Source organism: Hirundo rustica, chromosome 7 (genome assembly GCF_015227805.2).
Source record: "Hirundo rustica isolate bHirRus1 chromosome 7, bHirRus1.pri.v3, whole genome shotgun sequence".
In the NCBI taxonomy this organism is placed as follows: Eukaryota; Metazoa; Chordata; class Aves; order Passeriformes; family Hirundinidae; genus Hirundo; species Hirundo rustica.
Genome location: NC_053456.1, coordinates 19,977,807 through 19,999,925, shown reverse-complemented (window position 1 = coordinate 19,999,925; position 22,119 = coordinate 19,977,807). Strand labels below are relative to the sequence as shown.

General features: G+C 36.4%; 1 protein-coding gene across 4 annotated transcripts in view; it reads left to right on the top strand.

Moving 5' to 3' along the window:
- The window catches only part of METTL8 (methyltransferase 8, tRNA N3-cytidine), a 42,404-nt gene that overhangs the window by 11,710 nt on the left and 8,575 nt on the right, over positions 1-22,119 (top strand). For 2 of the 4 annotated variants that reach the window (XR_009208049.1, XR_009208047.1), the window contains exons 5-14: positions 2,982-3,373; positions 3,946-3,995; positions 6,494-6,557; positions 6,890-7,029; positions 8,878-8,984; positions 9,084-9,149; positions 9,867-10,113; positions 13,788-13,896; positions 14,675-14,799; positions 19,223-19,277. Coding sequence is in view for 1 of the 4 variants with exons in the window: in XM_040070033.2 (XP_039925967.1) it covers positions 2,982-3,373; positions 3,946-3,995; positions 6,494-6,557; positions 6,890-7,029; positions 8,878-8,984; positions 9,084-9,149; positions 9,867-10,054 (1,007 nt within the window). In the remaining 3 variants the exon portion in view is untranslated. Of the gene's footprint in view, positions 1-2,981; positions 3,374-3,945; positions 3,996-6,493; positions 6,558-6,889; positions 7,030-8,877; positions 8,985-9,083; positions 9,150-9,866; positions 10,145-13,784; positions 13,897-14,674; positions 14,800-19,222; positions 19,278-22,119 lie in introns of those variants that run through there. The other 2 variants (XR_009208048.1, XM_040070033.2) reach the window with 2 other exon arrangements.

Genomic DNA, 22,119 nt, shown 5'->3' with positions numbered 1-22,119 from the left:
CTTGGAAGTTTGTATGGCTTTTGGTTACATAATTTTTACATGCTTTGGAAAACTTTATGGGTCGGCTAATTAAATGCACAAAATGAAATAACGATTTTATAATACTGCCTGCATGTTATTACACAGAGATGCAGGCATGACCAGTGCAACAATGCTTCACTTGAACCCATGGCATTCCATTCTAATACAGTTTGAAAGTCTGACTTTAGCTATTGCTTTTCTTCAGTTCTGAAATCTGGAAAACTTGATGTGAATTTAAGTACAAGGGTTCTGAGCTGACTTGTAGGAAAATGTTGACTATAGCAAGGGATGATAATAATTAAAGAACCTTTTGACTAGAAGGGTTTTGGGTTGTTATACTGAAGCTGAGCAATCTATACATGTGCAATTTAAACTACTGAAATCTGGTATCTATACGACCTCAATCAACTCTGAACTTTTAATATGAAACAGGCCTGTGCAATTACAATTACATGGCTGGGTCTTGCCCTTTAATAATACAATTAGATGTATTAAATGTTAAGTTTAAAACATTATGCAGATTTCTAGGACAAGGCATTCTGCCACCTCCTTACCACTTCCCACTGCCTGTCTGTGCCTCTAATGATAATTCTCAACCTTGTTTATCTCTGAAAAGCTGTAGCAATTTAGGAAATAATATGTTAAGATTTAAAGAGAGTAGTAGGAGAAGTGCACTGTACATTTACTCTGTGCATTTATATTAAAAGAATAAATGTGTTGGTGTGAGTGAGAACAAAATAAGAAAGGCAACACATTATATGAGGTACACTTTTGCAGCAAGAGATGTCAGGGATAGCAAGATAGTTCTGCAAATGCTTTGGAAATAAGGGGGGAAAAAACAAGAAAAAAGATTTGGTTTGGTACTTAGGAGGAATAAGGAAGGGAAAACCATCAACAAAAGAGACATTGAAAAGCTGTAATTCTTATCTTTTTATCAGCCTCCCATTGAAAGGGTTAGCTAGCTCCAGTCCAGTGGCTAGTACAATTAGTGCTAGTGAGAAGGAGGAAAGATTTTGTTCTTGAACTGAGAAAGAGCAGGTTACAAAGTACATCCATAGAGTACATGGATGAGTGGAAAAGCAGAAAAGAGAATATTTGCTTTTTTAAAAAGGAGGTGGGAAAAAAAGAAGAGTCAGATAATTAGTTTCAGTTCCTGGAAAAATACTGTAAGAGTACATCCAGAGCTTGCACACACACACTGGGTTCAGAAGAACAAAGGAGATGAATACGGGCCAACAAATATTTTTTTCAATAATAAATCATGTAAAATCAAGCTAATTTCCTTCTTGGAGAAGGTTACAAGCCCTGAGGATAAGGGAAAAGCAGCAGACGTCCTGAAGTTTATCCTTGGTCAGGCTTCTGACTTGCTTTACTTGACATTTTCATAAGCAAGTTAGGCAAGCGAAAGCTAATGAAACTGCATTTGGGTGAATGAATGCCTAGAGAGATCCTTTCAGAATGGAAGGCTGTGCTGGGCAGAGGAGTGTTTTATTCTGTGTCCAGTTCTGCTTGGTATTTTCATTAGTGACCTCGGGGAAATTAGAGACTTGAAGGTGATGTTAAGTGAAGAGATGTTTCAACTATGGTGAAGGACAGAATTAAGATTCAGAAAGATCTGGACAAACAGTGGAAAAAAATAATCTGAAATATATAAATTTGCTAAAAACAACTGCAGATTTCTTTGCTTCAGAACAATTCCTTGAGAAAAAAACCCTTAGGTTTTGGAACAATTGGCTTGGTAGTCATTTTACCAAAGAAGATCTGAGAGTTGTAGTGAATCACTAGCTGAATCAGCAGTGTCATGCTGTTGCAAAATGGCAAGCTGGGAGTTATAAACAGGATTACAGCCTGTAAGCCTCATAAAATACTCCTTTTGCTCTGCAATGATAATGTCTTTGTCAGAATACAACACCCAGAAGTAGTAAATCAATTGGAGAGAATCTAGAGAAGAAAAATTTAAATTATCCAAACTCTAAAAAGCAAAAAGAAGAGAGTTAGGTTTAGACAACCTAGAAAAGAGATTGTTTATGGAGGCGTAGTAAAATACTTCAAATATGTAAATAGGTGTTGCAAAGAGAGAAGAGAGTTGTCTTTGCTTTGCTTGATCCCTAGTTGGGAAAAGAATTGCTCAACCTAATTGCCAGATGGAAGTTTTTAGTTAGGTGGTGGAAAAGGTTTCTATCCGTGTAAAAAATTAGGAACTGTAATATATTACTGAAGAAAGTTGTATGTGAAAGGTGGTATTTTAAGAAAAAGTTGGACAGATTTTTATGGAGGAGTATGAATTCCCTGACTGTGAAATCTCTTCCTGTCCTACTCTTTGACATTCTAGCATATAGTTAGGTTGTTTTGTGAATTAAAAGTGAACACAAAGGTCAGTTGTAAAACTCTGAAGTGTTTTGAAAATAAGAAAGCAAGTATGTTCCTTCTGTATTGTTGAATGGTTAAGTGTGAGTTACTGTGTATGGGCTATGCAGTAGCATTTATCAGAGCAGTTCATGGAACTGGATTTCTTTTTTTTTAAGAGGTGATGAGATACCAACAAATTTGAAATTGATTACAGAATTTCATAAAGCATGAAAGAATTTCAATGTACTATTTCTTAAGTAATTAAAAAGATGCATTGTTTTTATATTGTGAAATATGAAAACTTGTCTAAGAATCTTCAGATTGTGTATTTTGGGGGGTGCTGTTCTATGATGTCACTACATTTTTTTAAAAAATGCAGTAAGCCTGTTTACCCCATCCTAAGTGACATAAAATCTAATTAAACTTTCATAGGAGTTATTTTGAGCACAAGTTAAGGTGAGACACAAAATCCATATGTTTTAATTTAAATGTACAATGTGTGGAACTGTGGATTTTTAAACTGTATGTTTGAGGTCCAAATTATACATTGCTTTAGAGTATTTTCAAGCTAAGCTCATATTCACCAAGGTTTTGTTCTGTTTTAATTTCAGATAAATATGAGAGAGAAGCCAGTAAATATTGGAATGAATTTTACAAGACACATAAAAATAACTTTTTCAAGGATCGCAATTGGCTGTTTCTGGAGTTTCCAGAAATTCTTCCAGAAAAAAGGAGACGAGAGTTCAAAACAGAAAAAATATCTTCGGAACACACAAAAATAATTAACGACAACAGTTTTTCACTCAAAAATGGGATGTTTGAAGAAGGAGAAAAATACTGGAAGAATAATTATGGAGGTGGTTCTGCTGTTGTGCAAGGATACGTATATAATAAAAATCAAGTAAATGCTCTTACTGACAATCCTCAAGGTAAAAACTGTGGAGAAGAACTTGGCAAAGTAGAATCCTTCCCTGGCTGTGATGCCACTTTCCGAATATTAGAGGTAATGCGCTGCAAGTGTTCTGCTCATCATATAGTGCTCCACTTAATTACTCAAAAATCTGATAAAGACCCTTACTAAGTATCAAGAAAATAAGCCTTTGGAATTTTATATACTACGTTCATTTATGGCAGAAGCTTTCAGAGAAACCTAAATCTGGACTTGGTTTTCCCTTTAAAGTTTTTCCCTAATCAGAGTAGGGCTAGATTGTCACATTCCATTTTCATTGAAAGTCAGGTTTCTTATTTCCTAAGGAAGGGTGTGAGTTTAAGTGCTTTGTCTAAAAGTGCAAGTACTTGTTGCATTCTTGCCAAATGGTGAAATTGGACAAGAATATTACATTTTCTTATGCAGTTTGAGAGATGGATTCTCTCTTAAGTTTAGGAAGATGTTGGGGAGAAATGTGATCATGTAAATGATTTGAGAATTGTGGTATGAACTGATTGTACCTTTTCTGTCCAACATACCTTCAAGTCTAATGGGTTCTACCAGCCAACTAATTTAAGACAAAAATAACAAAAAAAAGGTTTTATTTGCTCATTTATTTTAACTTTATCTTTCTCTTCTGATTTTAGGTTGGTTGTGGAGCTGGAAACAGTGTCTTTCCTATTCTGAAAGTTCTATGGTACATAGTGTTGGATTTCCAAATATGAATGTTGTATTCACATCTTCATTTTCACTAAATGTTGGATGCTGGATTGGTGCTGCAGGAAGTGTTGAGCGAACCATTTTACAGCCCTAAGATTCTTAGTGTGTCAGACCACAAATAATGTTGGTAGCATCAGTATAGGATACTCCTCATGTACTCCACCCTGGTCTTGGGGGGTCATATTTGCTGACAAAGTTTGCCTTTGGGTGTGTTCAGGCTGATTTCTTGTAGTTGATCTCAGGCAAGTGAAATATTCTCTTGTCTTTTAGATCCCTGTAAAGATACCAGGTATCTCTTCAGAAGGCAAAAATGATAGAGACCATAGATATGACATACTGGAAAGAAGTTCTATTATTTCTGAATTGGCTGGTATATTTGTCACATCACTTGTGGGTTTAGTGTCAAGGCACAAGTCCTGTATCACATTACTTAATTCATTGAAACATCTTAATCAACTGAGCTTCTAGTTTTAGAAGAATCTGTTATGACAGCTTGTCCTCCTGTCCATGTAGGCAGGAAGGTTTTATTGGAAAGGTTATGTATGTTTCAAGGGTTGAAATAGATTTCTTTTTATTCGTGCCTTTAAGAGCTTGAGAACAACACAATTCATTATTCTATCAATGAATTCTGAGTGCTAGTATCACCATTACACAAAAATACTCCACTTTGCAGATACAGAAACAGCTGGAGGAATTGGGTAATGCACCAAGGTCATACATGAAACCTCTACATGTTAGCAATGCATCTTCATCCCACAGCAAATGCTTTGCTTTAGAAAGCAGGCAGTGAGAGGAGAGCCTGGCTTCATATAAAAACTTTGACAGGAGCCCTATGTAGGAAAAGCCACAATGTGGCTGTATTGAAAAAGATGAGACAAAGTTTTGTGTTCTCCTCACAGGAGTCATTAGTCATAGACTGACATTTCTGATAATTAAGAATCTACTCATTTGGTATTTTTCCTGGAGATCTCTATTAGTACATAAATCCTTCAATCACATTGGTTGATTCATTGAGCAACTTGCTTGTTTGTCTTGTATATGACCTGATGGAAAGATCTCTTATCTCTACACAGGCTTGGCATTATAAAACAGCTGGTTTCACTGTGAATGTAATAATATAAAAATTACCATTCTGGCAATTATATGCATATAAAATAATATATCTATATGCATATAATTATATGCATATAAAAACCAGCCAGTGTCAAGCAAGTGTACCCTGGCTACAAAAGAAAATTTCACTTAGGTTAGTAATGTAACTCTTAAACCTCTTCCCCCTGCCTCTCTTAAAATTTAAGTTAGTGCTGTCATGAAGACAGTGTGTCATGAAAACACCATCCAGATTAAGCCATGTCTTTGTCTCAAGTGGACTTTCTACATAGTTCCTATTCTGCTCTAAAAAACCCCCAAAAAACCAACAAAACCCCCCAACATTCTAACAAGTCTATTAGATAATCAGCTTAACTTTTCCCAAGGGACTGACTCGGTCCAAAGACTGGCTGCTTGTCCTCCTTCATAATAAATATGTAAATTCATCAATTCTCATGGTGGTCACAGAGCTGATAAAGGTTTTGCTCAGCAACAAGCATGGGGTGTATTTTATTCCAGAAGTGTTCTCCTGTTGAGCCTTTAGAAGTCACTAACTTAGCTGTATATACTGTGAGATCTTACAGGCACTGGCAGAGTTTATTGATTCCTTTCTAAAGAAGCCATCTATCCAAAATCTTAAATATATTTTTAATTCATTAAATTGATCATGAGTTGGTCATGAACTCACCTCTCAGTGGGTTTGAGTAGCTTTCTCAGTTCATCTTTCAGAGGTGAAAACACTTCTCTCTAGAATTACTAGTATCTGATGAATGGTACAAGGAAATTTGCAGCTGGCTGAGTCTTGGATGGGAAGAGAAGGGAAAATAGTGTTACAGGACATTCTTATTCATCCCAGCTGGAAAACAAGGGAGATAATGGAGTACAATAACCAATAATGCTTAATCAAACCAAAAGATCAGCAAGGTGATACATGGAACCCCAAACTTCTACAGAACTGGATAACTTTTGCAACTCTCCATCCCTGCCCAAATCATATTGCTAATTAAACTGCATGCATGGGCTACTAATGCGGTGCTCCTGTAAGAAAATGTGACCTATTAATGTGCATTTATGCATTACAGCACCAGGACATTGTCACCAGTTCTGACAGCCCTCCGTGACCTTTTTTCTTTTCCTTTTTGCTTCCTCCCTGACAAGGCTATAATTCTTTTTGTACTAGCTGTCTGTTGGTATTCTTATGAATTTGTCTGCCCTATTGGCTCGTTACAACCTATGTGGCTTTCCATGTGCCAGACATCAATAAAGCATGCTTGATCAAACCTGTGGAGAACCCCAGAGGACCCTCTGAAGTTTCATGAACATTGATGTAGACTTTCATCTTATACATTAATCATTTTCTAACTGATGTTGGTTTTGTTTTCCTAGCAATACACCTGGAACCTTTCTATACTGTTGTGATTTTGCTTCAGGAGCAGTGGAGCTGGTAAAGGTAATTCATGCACTCGCTTCAGAGTACCTTGCAAGCCTGTAATTCAGGAGGCTGCCAGGAAGCCCTCTTCATGAAAAAGAATGTGATGGCTTTGACAACTTTTAACTGAAGTTTTCAATATTCCAAAGAACAAAGTCATCCTGTATGCAGAGAGGAATGAATACCATCAGTGGGCTTGCTTCTCAGCTTGAGTAAGATACCGGACAGAATAGGCTTTTATATGAGATGTTTTACAATGCAGAATAATTGAAGAAAAAATGTTTCTTGAGTCACAGTAAACGTATTAACTGCTACTGTTCTCTCTGTGCCTCTTTTTATCTTTTTCCTGACAGTCACATTCGTCCTACAATTCAGCCTGGTGTTCTGCCTTTGTTCATGATGTGTGTGATGATGCTTTACCCTATCCATTTCCAGATGAGATCCTGGATGTCATTCTCCTTGTCTTTGTGCTCTCTACTATTCATCCTGACAGGTAAATGAAGACCAAAGGGCAAAGCAAATGGGTTAAATCTCTTTTTTAACTGGAGGTTTTCAATAATAGATAAAGAAGATGATGAATCTTTGTTATTTAATAAGGCTATAGCATATATAAGGTATTTTAAATGCTATTTACCATTTTCAGGCTTCCAGAGAAAAGCTGGTCAGGCTAATTAGAATTAGTGAGTCTCCAGTCACCATCGAAATACAAGAGGTATATTGTAACTAAGTACATCTCTATTAGAAGTGACAGATTAAAAAAAATAGGATATTAAAAAAACAGATTGACAGTCTTCTAGAAGATAGTCATTTTTAGTGATCAAAACCAAACATTTATGATTTAACACCTTGCAATGTGTTGATATAGACTTAGATTGCTGATTTTGCTACATTCAAATGCTTGCATGGATCCCTTTTAAACGAAAATGCATCTATAATTTTGTAACTCGTTTGGATTAAGAATATTTGATCTAATTTTCATGTGTGGTGTTGAGTACTGTTAGCATTTGCTAATGTCTCTTGATGTCTAATGAACCAAATTTTGTAACTCTTAAGGTTGGCTGATTGTGAAAATGCCCTTTTTTCATGCAAAAAATGTAAAAGAGGGCATATAAGTTAAACTTCTTGACTCTAGCTAGGTTATATGGAGGGAAATACATGCTGTTTGTGTGACAATACACTTATTACTTCAAGAATGTCATTAAAATGGCTTGGCGTACAGAACAGTATTTGCCTGAGAACTGTTTCCCTGCCACTAGTGATTAGCTTTATACAGAAAAACCTTCCCTGTATAGGATATTTCTCCTTTCTGTTTATTCAGAGATGAGCACGAGTCACACAAAGCTATGGTCCAGGTTTCAAAAACAATTCAATCAGGAGACTTTGGATCTCCATAACACCAGTGATGCTGCCAGAAAGAAATTGGACAACAGTGATTCATTCAGTCACTGTGCTTGTAGAAGCAGTAATCAGATGTTCTGTCAGAATTTCTGTGGATCTTTTCCTATTGCTCTTTTAAGAATACATTTGAGGTTTTTGTGGTTGATTCTCTGTTTTGTTCGTTTTCTTTATGTTGTTTGTTTCTTTGGGGGGGTTTGTCATTGTTGGGTTTTTTTGGGTTTTTTTTGGTTTGGTTGGGTTTTTTTCCTTTTTTCCCCAGGGCTGACATGGATGCTTTTGTGTGCATGTGTGTGTATACACACACACAAAGATTTTCATGTAATTATCTGTGTCGTGAGACCCACTTTCCAAAGATGTGTTAGTCATTACTGCCATCTCATAGAATTAAAATGACTGCTAAAGGAAAATGTGATCCAGATTCATCTTGCTCAGTATACATTTTCTCTGGAAGCTTTGAAAGTGGGAAATGAAAAAGAAAACCAAGGGAATCATGATGCACAACTTACGTACTTTGAAAAGATGGAAAATACATGTGAGAGGGACGAATTTATATTCAGCAAATGGTTACTTAGTAATTTTTCTCTAGGCAGTTGTGTTTAGTTTTTGATAATTGCTCCTCTTGTAGTCAATTTTTAACACACTTCAATTCCGCTAGAAGGCACCTCTAAAATTTGGTTGCAGAGTTGGAGGTATTGAGCTTTCTTCAAGCTGTATAATTAATGTCTTCTAGTTCTGCTGGATGAAATTTCTCAAAGCACTTTCACTTTTTGTGTACATACACTTCTTTCTGTGTGTGCAACACTTCTGTTCATATGGGCAAGACTGTAATTCTGTGCACGACTGTCCTAGACATTCTTAGGTGGTGCTGCCTTTTTGGTCTGTGGGCAGCAAACTTGGTTGTTTATGTTTGCAAACTTCACCAGCATCTCATCTATTCTCTAAGGATGCAAGGGGTTGTAAATAGGTTGGCTAAGCTACTGAAACCTGGAGGAGTGTTGTTATTTCGAGACTACGGAAGATATGATACAGCTCAACTTCGTTTTAAAAAAGGTAATTCCCAAATGGTTTTGTAGTTCACTGTTCATTTTAGCTCTTTCTGGAAAAAAGAAAAATGACATGTCCTTTCTCATTACTGCTCTAATTTCTTAGGTCATTGCTTGTCAGAAAATTTTTATGTAAGAGGAGATGGAACCAGAGTATATTTCTTTACCAAAGGTATGGTACATTATAGTTGCATAGAAAGGGTTGAGTGTTTCTCAGGGTGATTTGGATTATGAAAACTCATCTTGAAACATAAATTTAAAGAAGATTTATTGGCTTGTTTTTAAATTCTCTGCTTTTAGAAAGCCCAAAGCTAACTGTTGTAAGGAAATTATTTCTTTTGTGTGCACACTTGTTGCATTTGGGGTCCTGCAAGTTTGCTTACAGACATCACTGGAAATTTCTTTAAGTATCCTGTGTGTAATTGTATGCTTAAATTTTATTATTTAAACATGCACATGATTTCTCTGTTAAAATTGAGTTAAACATGCTTGGAAGGAGAGTTTGTAGCTATTTATGGCATAGGAGTCTGGATTGTCATTTGTCAGGGGAAATAGCTTTATCTTGATAACGTGAACAGTGACCAAATGGCATGCATCTGTTTACTCAACTGTGGCATCTTGAACCCTGTGAAGAAAGGGTATCTATGGATGCTGTGAGTAATAACTAATGTGGTTTAGGCATCAACGTAACAATTTTTACTGCAACATAAATCAAGAGCTGTGAAAATTAATTTCTAACAAAAGCCTTATTACAGGAAGTGTCCTTTCGCTTTCAAATTGCAAAACAGATTTACTTGCATCTTTGGTTGAACTACAGGTTGGTAATTACTGCACTCTACAATTGACTTTTTTTTTTTTAATTGCAATAATTCTTCATATGAAAATATAGATGAGGTATGGAACATGTTCAACTTGGCTGGATTAACCGAAGTACAGAATCTAGTTGATCGGCGATTACAAGTAAACAGAAAGAAAAAAGTGAAAATGCAGCGAGTTTGGATACAAAGCAAGTTCCAGAAGCCATTGCTATCTCTGCATAACCCTGAAGAAACCACCAAAAGGCACCCTTGTAAATAATTGTACTCCAGAAGTGTAGTACATAATTGAACTTCAGAAACTGAAGCAAAGTTAAATAGGTATATTTCCAGTAAATGTTGTGTTAGTCACTGATAAGTTTAAACAAGTTCAATAAATGTATTGAACTGAAAACTTTTCTCTGACTTTCTTTTCTTTGTAAATAGATATGTGTGAGAAAAATCTGTGGGGGAAAAAGGCCATTTCTGACTTCTGCTTTATATGCAATAATCTTTTCATAACTGACCAGGCATTATTTTATTCCCTTGAATATGAATAGTCAATAAGTATAAATATATACCTCATTCCTGTTAAAATTCTCAATATGTAAAAAGCTTTAGTCTGAAGCAAAATTGTTGCAGAGATTTAGAGAAACAGAATATCTTTTCTCACTATTACTACAGCTGCACTGTGTTAATTTCTGAGTCACATCCTTTGCAACCACTGTGTCTTACAACTGTATTTCCTCTGTGGAGGGAAATTTCTTGGTGCATAAATAATGAAGACAAAAATCTTTCTGATTTGCATATCGCTATCATTTCACACTAACTGCATATCATATGTATACTCAGTGGTTTTTGTCCTCCACTGTGACTGATTTATTATGCTGAATACTCCACTTTTCATCTACGTGCTCATAAGGAACATGCCAAATGCAAATACAATGCATTGCATGTAAAGTGCTCTAGCTTGTAAACTGAACGTTTCCTGTAGAAAAGAACTACCAAAATGCCAAAACAGTTCTGAAACCAAATAGTTAATATTGGATTGTTGTCTTGATAAGTACAAATATTATTTTTATGATATGTTGGATACGCTAGAGGGAGGAGCAAAGCCAGTAGTCCTGAGTACATTTTATTAATATTGTTGTAGAGTAATGTCATCACACTAGAATGGTAATCTACCTGGCAGCTGAGATATTTTTGTTGTTTACAAAAATAAGTTGCTTTCCTGGGGAGTGTATATTAGAAAGAAAAAACATGATGTTTTTTGTTGACCGGGTGGGGATACAGTAAAGGAGGGGACTACATTAGTACTTCAAATTCTTTTAAGAAGAAAACTGAACTGCATGCACTGTTTTCAAATGTAGAACATGATCCTGAGGCTCATATTTAAAGTTGAGCTCATATTTGAAGATGCCACTATATCACTTTGTTATTTAAATATAATTTTAAATCACTTTGCCACAAGGAGGAGAGAACAAGAAACAGGTGAATGAATGAAATAAATCTCTTATTTATACAAGGGTAAGGGGTGCATGTAATCTATAATGTAGTTTTGAGTGCCATTAATACAGTGACACTCAAAGTCTCATCTGTTGCTTTTGTTTTAGTCTGAAGGGTAAACATGGCACAGCTGACAGCCCAACCTGTTGTTCTTTTTGCAAGTTGTTAGTTGATAAGCTAAGGAGGGCTGATGGTCTTCTAGGAAGAAAACCCTTAATTATCTAAATGGGAATGCCAAGTAGCTTCATCCCCTTTAAACCAGATGTGTTTCAAGAATGAGGTGCAATAAGGGGTCTGATCCTGCATTTTTGATATATTTGAAACTCCCATTAGAGGAAGATACTGTTTTATGAATTAAGAGGCTTTGGTTAGCAGTGGCATTATTGTAGCTTGCAATAAAACTCTTGTGGTATAAATCAAGGGTTAAAACACAGCTGTGTTTCTTAAAGCTCCAAGAGATTGTAGCACTTTCACAGAAAATATAAATAAATGTCTCCTTATATTTGAAATACGTTGCTAGTCAGTTTTATTGATTGTGACTTTTGAATATGCATAGCTCTTAGCTAGTGCAAATAATTTTCACTTGTAGAATTTTCCAGGGGAGTGGTGATGATAAGTTCTTGAGCATCATGCAGTCTTATTCATGCGTGTGACGTAAATTTTCCATTTGTAGAGACTAAAGTAATGTTTGCTTTGGCACTCACGAGGATATATTGATTCAGGCAAGATTTTAATATGCTGTGTTGTTAGTTAAACAGAAATGTGACATCACAAAAAAACAAACCCTGAATTTTGAATGGCCTTAAGCAAAATTGGCCGTTTCTCTTCCACAATTTGCAGCGTAAATATTGGCTGCCTCTTTTAGAATAATAGTGCCTGATTTGGAAGTAATAAGATCAGCTGCTATTTAAAGTGTGGAATATCCACTGTCTGAACAGTTTCAAGATTCACAGAAGAGGATATGGAAAAAGGCATCATTCCCAATAAGAACTTTTGAACCTGAGTAGCACTTCCTGTATTTTGGCTTTATGACATTTCAGTTTTCAAAAAGCTTAATCAAAGGCATTTTTAAAACACTTCCAAATGATCTGCATTAAGCAAGAAGGACTACTGAAATAAAAGAAGAAAAAGAGATGTAGCTATCTGTATAGAAAAGGCAGTTTAAAATGGCTTATCGTTAATTAATTTTTGGAGGAAAGAAAACCTAATTTATTAATATAGAAAAATGCACTTAAGTTTAATTTTTGACATATGAAGTTGATTCTTTAATAAGATGTGTAGATAAAATTAATTTATACACATTCTATTAATACTAAACATTTTAATTTGTAATTGCAAATTTTCTTTAATTTTTTGTGGCCTTTTTTTGGTTGTTTCAAGCATGGCTTACTAATAGCAATTAGAGAAAGGTAGTCTTGCTAGAACTGAGCTTTGGCTTCATTGGCTTTATCTTGCTTTATGAATACTATTGTTTGGGTTTTTTTTCCTAGATGTACATGATACTCAGTGGTTTAGACCTTGCTTAGTTTTTAAGCAAGTGTGAGGCAGTTAAAAAGTAAAGGAAGTGACCAACTCTTTTTCCTACACTAATTTTGAAGTATCTAGTCAATAACAAATGGCTTATATTAAAAAAATGCTGCCTTTTTCTTAGCAAAACCAAGGCAGGTACTTGTGCCATATTCACAAATCCACCAAATGTGAAGAGGGCAGCCAAATGCAGGCATGATGAGGAGACTCATCATGCTGAGTAAAACTCTAGGAACACCCTAGGGAAAAGTTTATAGTCTTGGAAACTGCACGGCTAATCTCCTGATTCTGCTAGTTAGTAATGACTAAAAATTTATAGCAAACAACCCCAGAATTTGTATTAAACAACAGCGGAAATCACTTAACATAAATTTTGCTATTTCATTTTCTTTTTTGGTGTGAACTTTACTCGCTGTTCCAGTGTGCTCTTTGATCTATTGACATATGGTTTGCTGCCTCTTCTTCCTACGCATAGTAGACAACTAAGCAATTTCCCCAGGAGCTATATACACAAACATTTGCAGTAAAGTTGGCTGGCTGAGTTATTGTTAGAATTGAAAAAAGGGAGTTGAATTTCCTTCTGTACAGATTGTTTTTTCTTTTTGTGTGAATACAATGAATTGTATAGAGTCTAAATTATATATAGTGGTGGTGGCTGTATTTTTTAATCATTTTAAGTCAAGTGTCAGAGAATCATAGAATGGTTTGGGCTGGAAGGAACCTTAAAGATCATCTAGTTCCAAGCCCTCTGCTGCAGGCAGGGACACCTTCCACTAGACCAGGTTGCTCCAAGTTCCATCCAACCTGTCCTTGAATATGGGTTTGATGTCTGTGATAATTGTTCATATGTAAACCATTTCTTCTCCACAGAGCATCTTCATAATGTGTGTTTGAAGAACCTTGGAAATAAAATATGGATACACATTGCAAAAATATTAAACGCTGCTATTGTTAGTAATACAGTTCACTTTACCTTTCAGTAGATGTAAACTTCTCTCCACGTTTGGAACAAGGATTGGACATGAAGGGTATTTTACATCAGTTATGTGCCAGTTCCCCTTCTCTTAAGAATCATCCAGAATCTGGACAAGTGTAAGTCTCCTATCTGCAGCTGCACTTTGTCTGTAGTCAGTGAGAAGTACATGGGTTGCCGTGGGTGTCTTAGCAGGTTCTTCGTTTTACCTGTGCCTCCTAGCATACAGGTCATGCCTGGACTGGGCTTTGAGCTGAGAAGGAAACTTCTCTGTTGAGAGACCATCCTTCACCTTTTGCTAGTACCAAGCAATTAAAAGGAGAACTTGCCAGATTTGAAAGCAAGAGCCATGCATGCAAGAGGGGAGAAAGATGAAGATGCAGCTCAAAGGCAGGCAAGAGGGAGTCAGTGTTTCCCCTGGGAACTAGGATGAGAAGGAAGCTTGGATAGACTGACCAAGAAAAATGAGATGTAGAAGAGGAAACTTAGGAACAGGACACTGGGCATGGTTTATGGAGAAGATTTATAACAGGATACAGTGTGGCAGGGTGAGTACCTTGGGCCTAGAAAAGAATTAAATGAAATGAAATAGTGGAGGTGAGAAGAGAAAGGGAAGAGAAAATTGTCATAAAAATAGGGCGAAATCTGAGTAAGCAAAGCAATCAGTATAAGGGCTGGAGGTAGAAAGACCTATCTTCAAAGTTTTTATTCTCCCGAGTGGTAATGCATTTTCACATCTTAGTGGAATATTACAGGTTTTCCTTTTATCCATATGCTCACAATGCATTTCAATATGTTAAAAAGATAGTTTTTCATTTGTTGTAGTTTGTATGTGTTATGCACGTTTTCAACAGTGCAGGCAAGTGTGTGATACACCTGCTTTTGCTTTCTCCTTAGGGAACAATGTTTTTACCTGCTTTCAAGTAGAAACCTGTAGTGACAGAAGCTACAATCCTAACCTCCTGGGAAGCAAATACCAGAGAAAACCAGAAGTGTCTGTATCCTGATTGTGTGCAATCAAGGTAGAACAATTAAATTTACTCCATGCGTTCTGATGATGTCCCATTTAAATCAAGACAATATCTGCAGATTATCACTGTGAAGAGCCTCCCAATATCAGTTTCTGTTATACTTGCATCTGTTCAACAGAACTTAAAATGAATTTGTATAAACTAGAAATAAAACTTAAAGAAAAATAGCAGAATAAGCTTCATCTGGGATCACAGCAATTTAGAGATGGAATATGTTTTGTTATTTTAAAACACATATGGTTGCAGAGGAGCACTTATCAAAGAGGCTGAAAATTTTGCTTATTTGAGGTATAATGTATTTCAAGAGTATTAAAGCTAATATCTGTGTTTTGAAGCTTTGTATGCCTAATGTTAGCTAAAGATATCTTGTCAATTGTTGCTGTGAAAAAGGAGTTAGCAACAAGATAGTCTCGTTTTCAGAGCATATTTTATTGATCGGGTTGTTACAATTTTGAAGGGAACTCAAAAGATTAAGGAAGCAAGTGAATTAGCTTAATAAGGCTAAAACCCACAGATGACATATACAATTTGATAAATAATTAGATTAAGAATAATCTAGGCATTCCTGTGTTTTGATACTAAATGAAATTTTAAGTTCATTAAAAAAAACCAGACTTAGTGTATACTGCTAGTTATAAAAACAACCAAAATGTTAAAATTCTTAAGTATGATGTAAAAATAGAATGCTCTATAGCTACTGCATAAATCCAGTGCATAGTCTTCTCTGTAGTGTGTCCTGTTTAGCAAGAAGAAAAAGATGCAGTAAAAATAGATTATGAAGTCTTTTCATGTCTCTAGGAATTTTCATATGAAGACAGCTTTGGGAATTGAATGATAGACAATGTGAGAATGGCATATAATGTTATGTTTTAGTATTTAGAAGGTCTAATTTATACCTTTACATGATACAAAAAACAAGATAAATTAGTCAAGTTGGCAGGCAACAAACCTTCATTGTATATATTTATCACTGTGGCCTATAAAAACAAGGATTCTCAATGTTCACAAGGCTTAAATATTGGTGAGTTACCAAAAACTAGATGTATTAAATTTTTCCATTTTCATTCTATGTGTGGATGGGAAATTTTGCCTATTTTAGATTTTTAAATGCTTCCAATTAAAAAACCCAAAGAAACCAAGAAATAGCAATCCTAAAACCTTTGTCATTACCTTTTGTGAGATCTTAACATTGCTCAACATTCAGCTCAAGAGCAGAGCTGAAGAATATCCCTGAATACAAAATGGGTCTAGTAGACACTGTTACCAAATTAAGAATAAATAGAGGGGGAAAAGGTAGAAAAATAGAGAACATCCTAATTGGCATGACAACATGTAGTCCTGTAGCAATCATACAGCACTTAGTATTTTATATGGAATGACAAATTCAGTGCAGTTCCTGAGAGAGTGGGAGAGTGACAATGGTCTTGCCACACTTCCCTGTCACTCCTGACCGTAAACTGGCACGTGGACAAGCCAAAAGCTAAAGAATGAAAGTAATTGGTTTGCTATAAGAGTTACATTTGATTAATTATGCTTGGTTGAGACTGGCTGTTTTGGAGGGTTTCATTGCAAAGCCAGCACTATTTTTTTTTTTTTTTCTTTAGTGTCAGGCACACTTTAGCTTCCATTTCCTTCTGATAAAACGAGTGCTCTTTAAATGGAGGAGTGCATCTTTGAACTTGAATAAAAGGGTTCTTGTGCAGTGTAGGATTTAGCAGATGGGCTTAGAGAATCCAAATCTACCACTAGTCTTTTATTTTACACTAGGAAAGGCTTTGCCATTTTAAATATCTCTGTTTTCTGCATTCCCTACTAAGCACAGTAGTCAGATGTTGTTCTGAGGAATCGGGCAGCTTAGCTTCCAATGACATTGATTACATGTCTCAACAGTGAGAGCATGAGAAAGAGTTGTGGGTGGAGAAGTGAAAAGGCAGTGTGAGGCATTTCAAGGAGGAGATTTGCACTCTAGCACTTGCATGTGGGTGACAATCCCTCAGAGAAACAATTTTTACTCTGAACTGGAGCGGAGTTGAATCTTCTGTGCTCACTTCAGGTTTAATCTCCATCCCCACAAACCACCAGTGCAGCCTGTAGTTAAACGTGCATTTACTTAAAATGAAAAGAAAATAACAGTAGCGAGAAGCTGCCTCTTTAGCGTGGAGCTGTGATTTCACAGAGAGAGACGCTGGCATGTTAATCCCTGGCATAAATGGGTGCAAGTCTCAATGACAATGTTAAGCCTGTTTACACATGGGCAGAGCTAAACCCAAAGATGACACACAATGCTGTTCAAAATCATTCATTTAATCCCTTTTGAATTTTTCCGATCTAACAATCAGAGATGTTTGTGTTAAGAAAAGGTACAAAAATGCTGTCATTGTCGCTGACCATGACTTTCTCTGACATACAAATTATGACAATCATTATCTTATTTTAGATTAAAATGTCATCTTTTTATTTGAGAGTGAATGTTAGTGAATTGAATAAATCTTCAGTGATACTTACCAAACTCTGAAATAAGATCTGCTCTTTAAATCAGAAAGAATCTGAGCTAACTTATACAAAGAAAGAAAAGCAAAGCCATGCTGGCAGTAAGTCTACATTTTATTTTACCAAATTTTATGAGGAATCAATATAATCAACAAGAACCTTGGGTTTAGTTTCTTTTTCTTTTTCATGTACTTATTTTAATAGCAAAAGAAAGCAGATGGAAAAGGAAGCTGCAATGGTACACAGTCTACAAAACATGCAAGTATTATTATATCACTTAAGATATTTGTCAAGCTACTAAATCACACTCTTCTTGCATCAATTGCCTGGAGGCAGAGTATCAGAAACAGTAAATATTTATTTTACTTGGAAACAATGTTAGTAAAAGGCCTCAGGGTTTAATCTGAAAGAAAAAAAATCTTTGAATTTTTGACCCAAATTTCTAATGCCATTTATGTCAATTTAAGTCCAGTCTCTTAAAGTCTATAGAGCTTCTTCAGGATATTGACCGGTTGCTCACAATTGGAATCCAAATTAATGGTACCTGCTTTGGTTTTGGTTGGAGTAGAGTTAATTTTCTTCACAGTGGTTGGTATGGGGCTATGTTTTAGATTTGTGCTAAAAACAGTTTGGTTATATAGAGATGTTTTTGCTATTGCTGAGCTGCACTTGCCTTTTCTGCTTCTTGTACTGCTTCACCAGTGAGAAGGCTGGGGCTGGGGCGGCATGAGGAGGCGGGAGGGGGCACAGCAGAGCTGGCACCAGCTGACCAAAGGGATGTTACAAACCAGGTAGTGTCCTGCTCTACACATAAACCTGGGGAAAACAGGAGAGACAGTGACAGTGTTTGTCATCCCAAGTCACCACTGCATGAGGTGGAGCCCTGTCTGTCCTGGAGATGGCTGAACACCTGCTGGCCCGTGGGAGGTGGTGAATGAATTCATTCTTAACTTCGCTTGCGCGCACAGCTTTTGCTTTACCCATTGAACTGTCCTTATTTCAACCCATGACTTCTCCTGCTTTTACCCTCGTGACTCCCCCCTCTCCACCAGGGTGACGTGAGCGAGCGGCTTGGTGCCGCTTCGTTGCTGGCTGGGGTTAATCCATGACAGAGCCTAATGCTACCTGTAAAGATAAAATGACAAACATTAAAGTACAAAAATACTTCGTTTAAGGGCTGAAATTTGGTTTGCTTCCATGTGTTTATATTTTTGTGTAGGATATTCAGAATTTTTTATCCTACATAATTCTCTAGTGGGTAATAAGTTTTATGAAACTTAATAACCAGCTAGACAAGCATGATTGATAAAGTGAATAAGTGATTTGTAATAAAGTCCTTAAGACATGTTCATATTTGTTGTTTTTATCTCAAATACTTGAGCAAGTTCCTCCTGTGAGAAAGTATGCCTATTCTTAAACTTAAAAGACCTTTGAAGTAAAAAAACTGTGAAGTTAGAGAAAAAAAAAAAGGGGGGGAAAAATGACTTTTTTTAATGCACTGTCAGAAAGTGAAAATACATATTTATGTTTTCCTATGTTTTTACATTTCACAGACATTGTGTTATTTCATTACCAGAAGCCTTTGCACAATGGTATGTGATTCTAAGGAAATACCAGCAGAGCAATATGATCTAAACTTTAATTATGCTTTGGGCTTCCATTTTTTTCCAGTTGTTCATTCTCCTTTTTCTAAATTAGTCAATCAGATTAAAAAAGAAAGCAAACATGACACTGGTGAAGTCACAGATAGCTGAAGGTAATGCAGGCAAATATTAGCTAAGTGTTTTTTCCGGTGGACTTTCCTTTGCTATATGAGATCAAGAATACAACAGTATTATCTGGTGTTACCAATCATTTTTTTAGTAGAGGTATGCTATATATATGCATGTGATACTTTATATAATTTTTATATTCTTGTTTCCAGCTACACTGCCTTCTGATTTATCTTAATAAAGCTTTTGGAGACTCTCAAGTGGAGTGTAAGTATTATTTAGATATTTTAATTATACTTTCTGTAAGTATCACTGGTTGTATTCATAAAATGAATAAATAAAAAGTTTAACATAAACATGCATGTGTATCAATGTGTTACTACATGAACAATGACAATTTCAGGCCTCTTGGGTTTCATGCCCAGCTTGTTTGGTGAGATCAGCAATGAACATGCAAACTTTCCCCAGGGTAGCCTAAAGCAACCTTTTCTATCCCTCTGAGAGTTTCAGTATTCTCTCTTTTAAAAACAAAACAAAGCAAAACCACAAAACAGTTATTGCCAAAGATAAGTCTAGCAGGCTTAGATTATATATACATACATGTACATATATACATGTGTATATATAAAAATAAAATGAGAACATAGAGAACATCATCAGGCTGAGAGGTAGAGAAATGGAAATTGGCTGGCATCCAAGTAAAGAAAGACCCAGACATGAGAAAAAAGAAATTCTTTAAAAGGGCTTTTAACACAAGGTAAGAGAGAAAGATTGTTTGCTTAGTTTTTCCTTAAACAAATGGTTATATGGAATGAGTAGTAGAAGAAAAGTTAATAAAGATCTTTCTATTCTTAATGTGGAAAAGTATACAAGCCATAACTTTCATGTTTGGACTTTTTAAGCACTTTTATGCAAGGGGCCTGCTGGGGATCCACATTCTTCTGCAGTCAGTATGGATGCTGAGTCATCAGGAAAGCTGGCCATTTGGTTTTTGGTTTCTAAATATAGAGGTGAACATTTACAGCTCTAATCTGCTAACAATGGACACTCGTGTGCAGTGTGGGTGACATGAATGATTTCATTCTTAATAGGCTTGTATCAAAAGCAAAGCTGTGCTTGTATGACACATATTCCTGAAGAAATATGAACAAAAAAGTTCATTAAAATTTGTAAATTATTAGAAGAAGTATCGAAGAGCAGCAAGTTTCAGTCTTTGATAAGCATCAGAACCCTCTCATGGTAGCTTGTGTATCTTTGCTATATGCAGAGGAGGTGGAACAAGTAGACTTTGGGAGAGGGAATATAAGAGCAATCTAAATTAAGGAAGGAAGTTTAGATTAAGCCTTGGAAGGGATGAATTTTGACTCTTCAATTGGGTTTTAGCTATGGTACCCAGGAATAAGGAGTTTGTGGGAGTCTTCCTGGAAATTGTCAGTTTGATAACAATATTATTGAACAATATTCTCAGACATTTATAGTAACATCACCTTTGCAGCTGCTGTACTATACTCACATTTAGTACATAGATTGGTGCGGGGTTTTTTTATGTCTCGTGAAGTTCTGCACACTTGGTTTGTTTGGAAACTTTGCTAAAGTAGGACCTTTGACATTCAAAATGCTGTGACAGAATCAGAATCAAAACAGTCATTTTCACTTTCACTTTAGAGAAATTTGTATAATTCAGTATTATGCAGTAGGAGCTCATTCTTCATAAAGTGAGGGTTTACATTGGTGGTTCAGTGTTTTATTTTGGCAGCATTCTGTACCTTCCGCATAGATCCTAGCTGAAGAGATGCTTGCCGAGTGCTTTGCCACCTGAAAATGTGGGGCAGGGAGGGAGAGATCCTGCCCGGTCAGCAATAATGTCAGTTTGGCTAAACACGTACATTGCTGGCAGGGCAGACCTCAGGCAGTGACACCCCTGGCTCAAATCTGCTGCTGCAGAGTGTGCAGCACAGGTGCCATCTCCCCCTGCAGCTCCCAAGCTCTTCCAGGAACGGGAGTCCTGCAGCAAGCTGGGAGTGCCATGGATATTGTTGTGCCCGACCCAGGGACGCCCCAGTGCGCGGCTCTGCTTTGGGTGAAGCACATGCTTCATTATTTAGATTGCTTACAATCCAAGGGGGCAAAACTCCTTGTAATGCTGCATTAAGGAAAGAATATCTAGTAAGTGGATGGCAGCAGAGGACAAGACTGTTTTGAGGAAAAATAGTGTTTTCATTTAAACTTTGTGTCAAACTTTCATCCTGAATATACACACTATGTTGTAAGAGCTATTTTTGTAGGTGAAATAGCTGGGAAAGGAACTCTTTAACCTGTAGCTATGTTAAATGAGAAGGCTCTGGCCATTGCGTCCAACATGCAGTGCTTTTGTACAGTGACAGTTCATGTGCAGCTGATTCTTCAGTCAAAAAAACAGCCATTACCTTACTGTGAGATGTGAGCTTCAAAATGAGACTGTGCCCTCATTTTCTGGGAGATCTTAAAACAGGCAAAGTTTGAGGTTGTAAAAGTTAGTTGGTCATGTGTGAGTTATAAAGCCACAACAAATTAGGAGCTCATTAAATCTTGTAAATACTTGAATTTTATCAGTTTCCTTCCAGTTGGTATAAGACTAAGAAGATTTTACCACAAAAGGGGGTTTCTTGACAATATTATAGCAGCATGATGAGAAGAATCTTGTTTTGATTGAACTAGGGCAGAGGACTCTTCTGACACTTGTGATAAAAGGTCTGGCCCTGGCCATAAACATCTTGTGTGTTGCTCTCATGGAGTTTCTCAGCGGCGTGTAGGTGGAGTCAAGGTCTCTGGGCTCCAGAAGATAAATGCCTAATACATGTCCTACAAGTGTATTTCTGCTGTCTGGGTAGATATAAAGGAAACAAGAAAGTCCTGGATTATTCCACTAGCAGAAAAATCATTAAGTGTTTATTATCCAGCCCATTCCCTAATGTTCTTTGGAGAAGACTGAATCCTTCTTTCACTTATGCATGGTATGCTGAAGGTATTCATTTGGGACTTTCTTACTGGTTTCTGTTATAATTGTCTTTATTTTGGGTGCTGTCTTCGCACAGTCTGAAAACCATGATACATCTCTTTTTCTTAATTG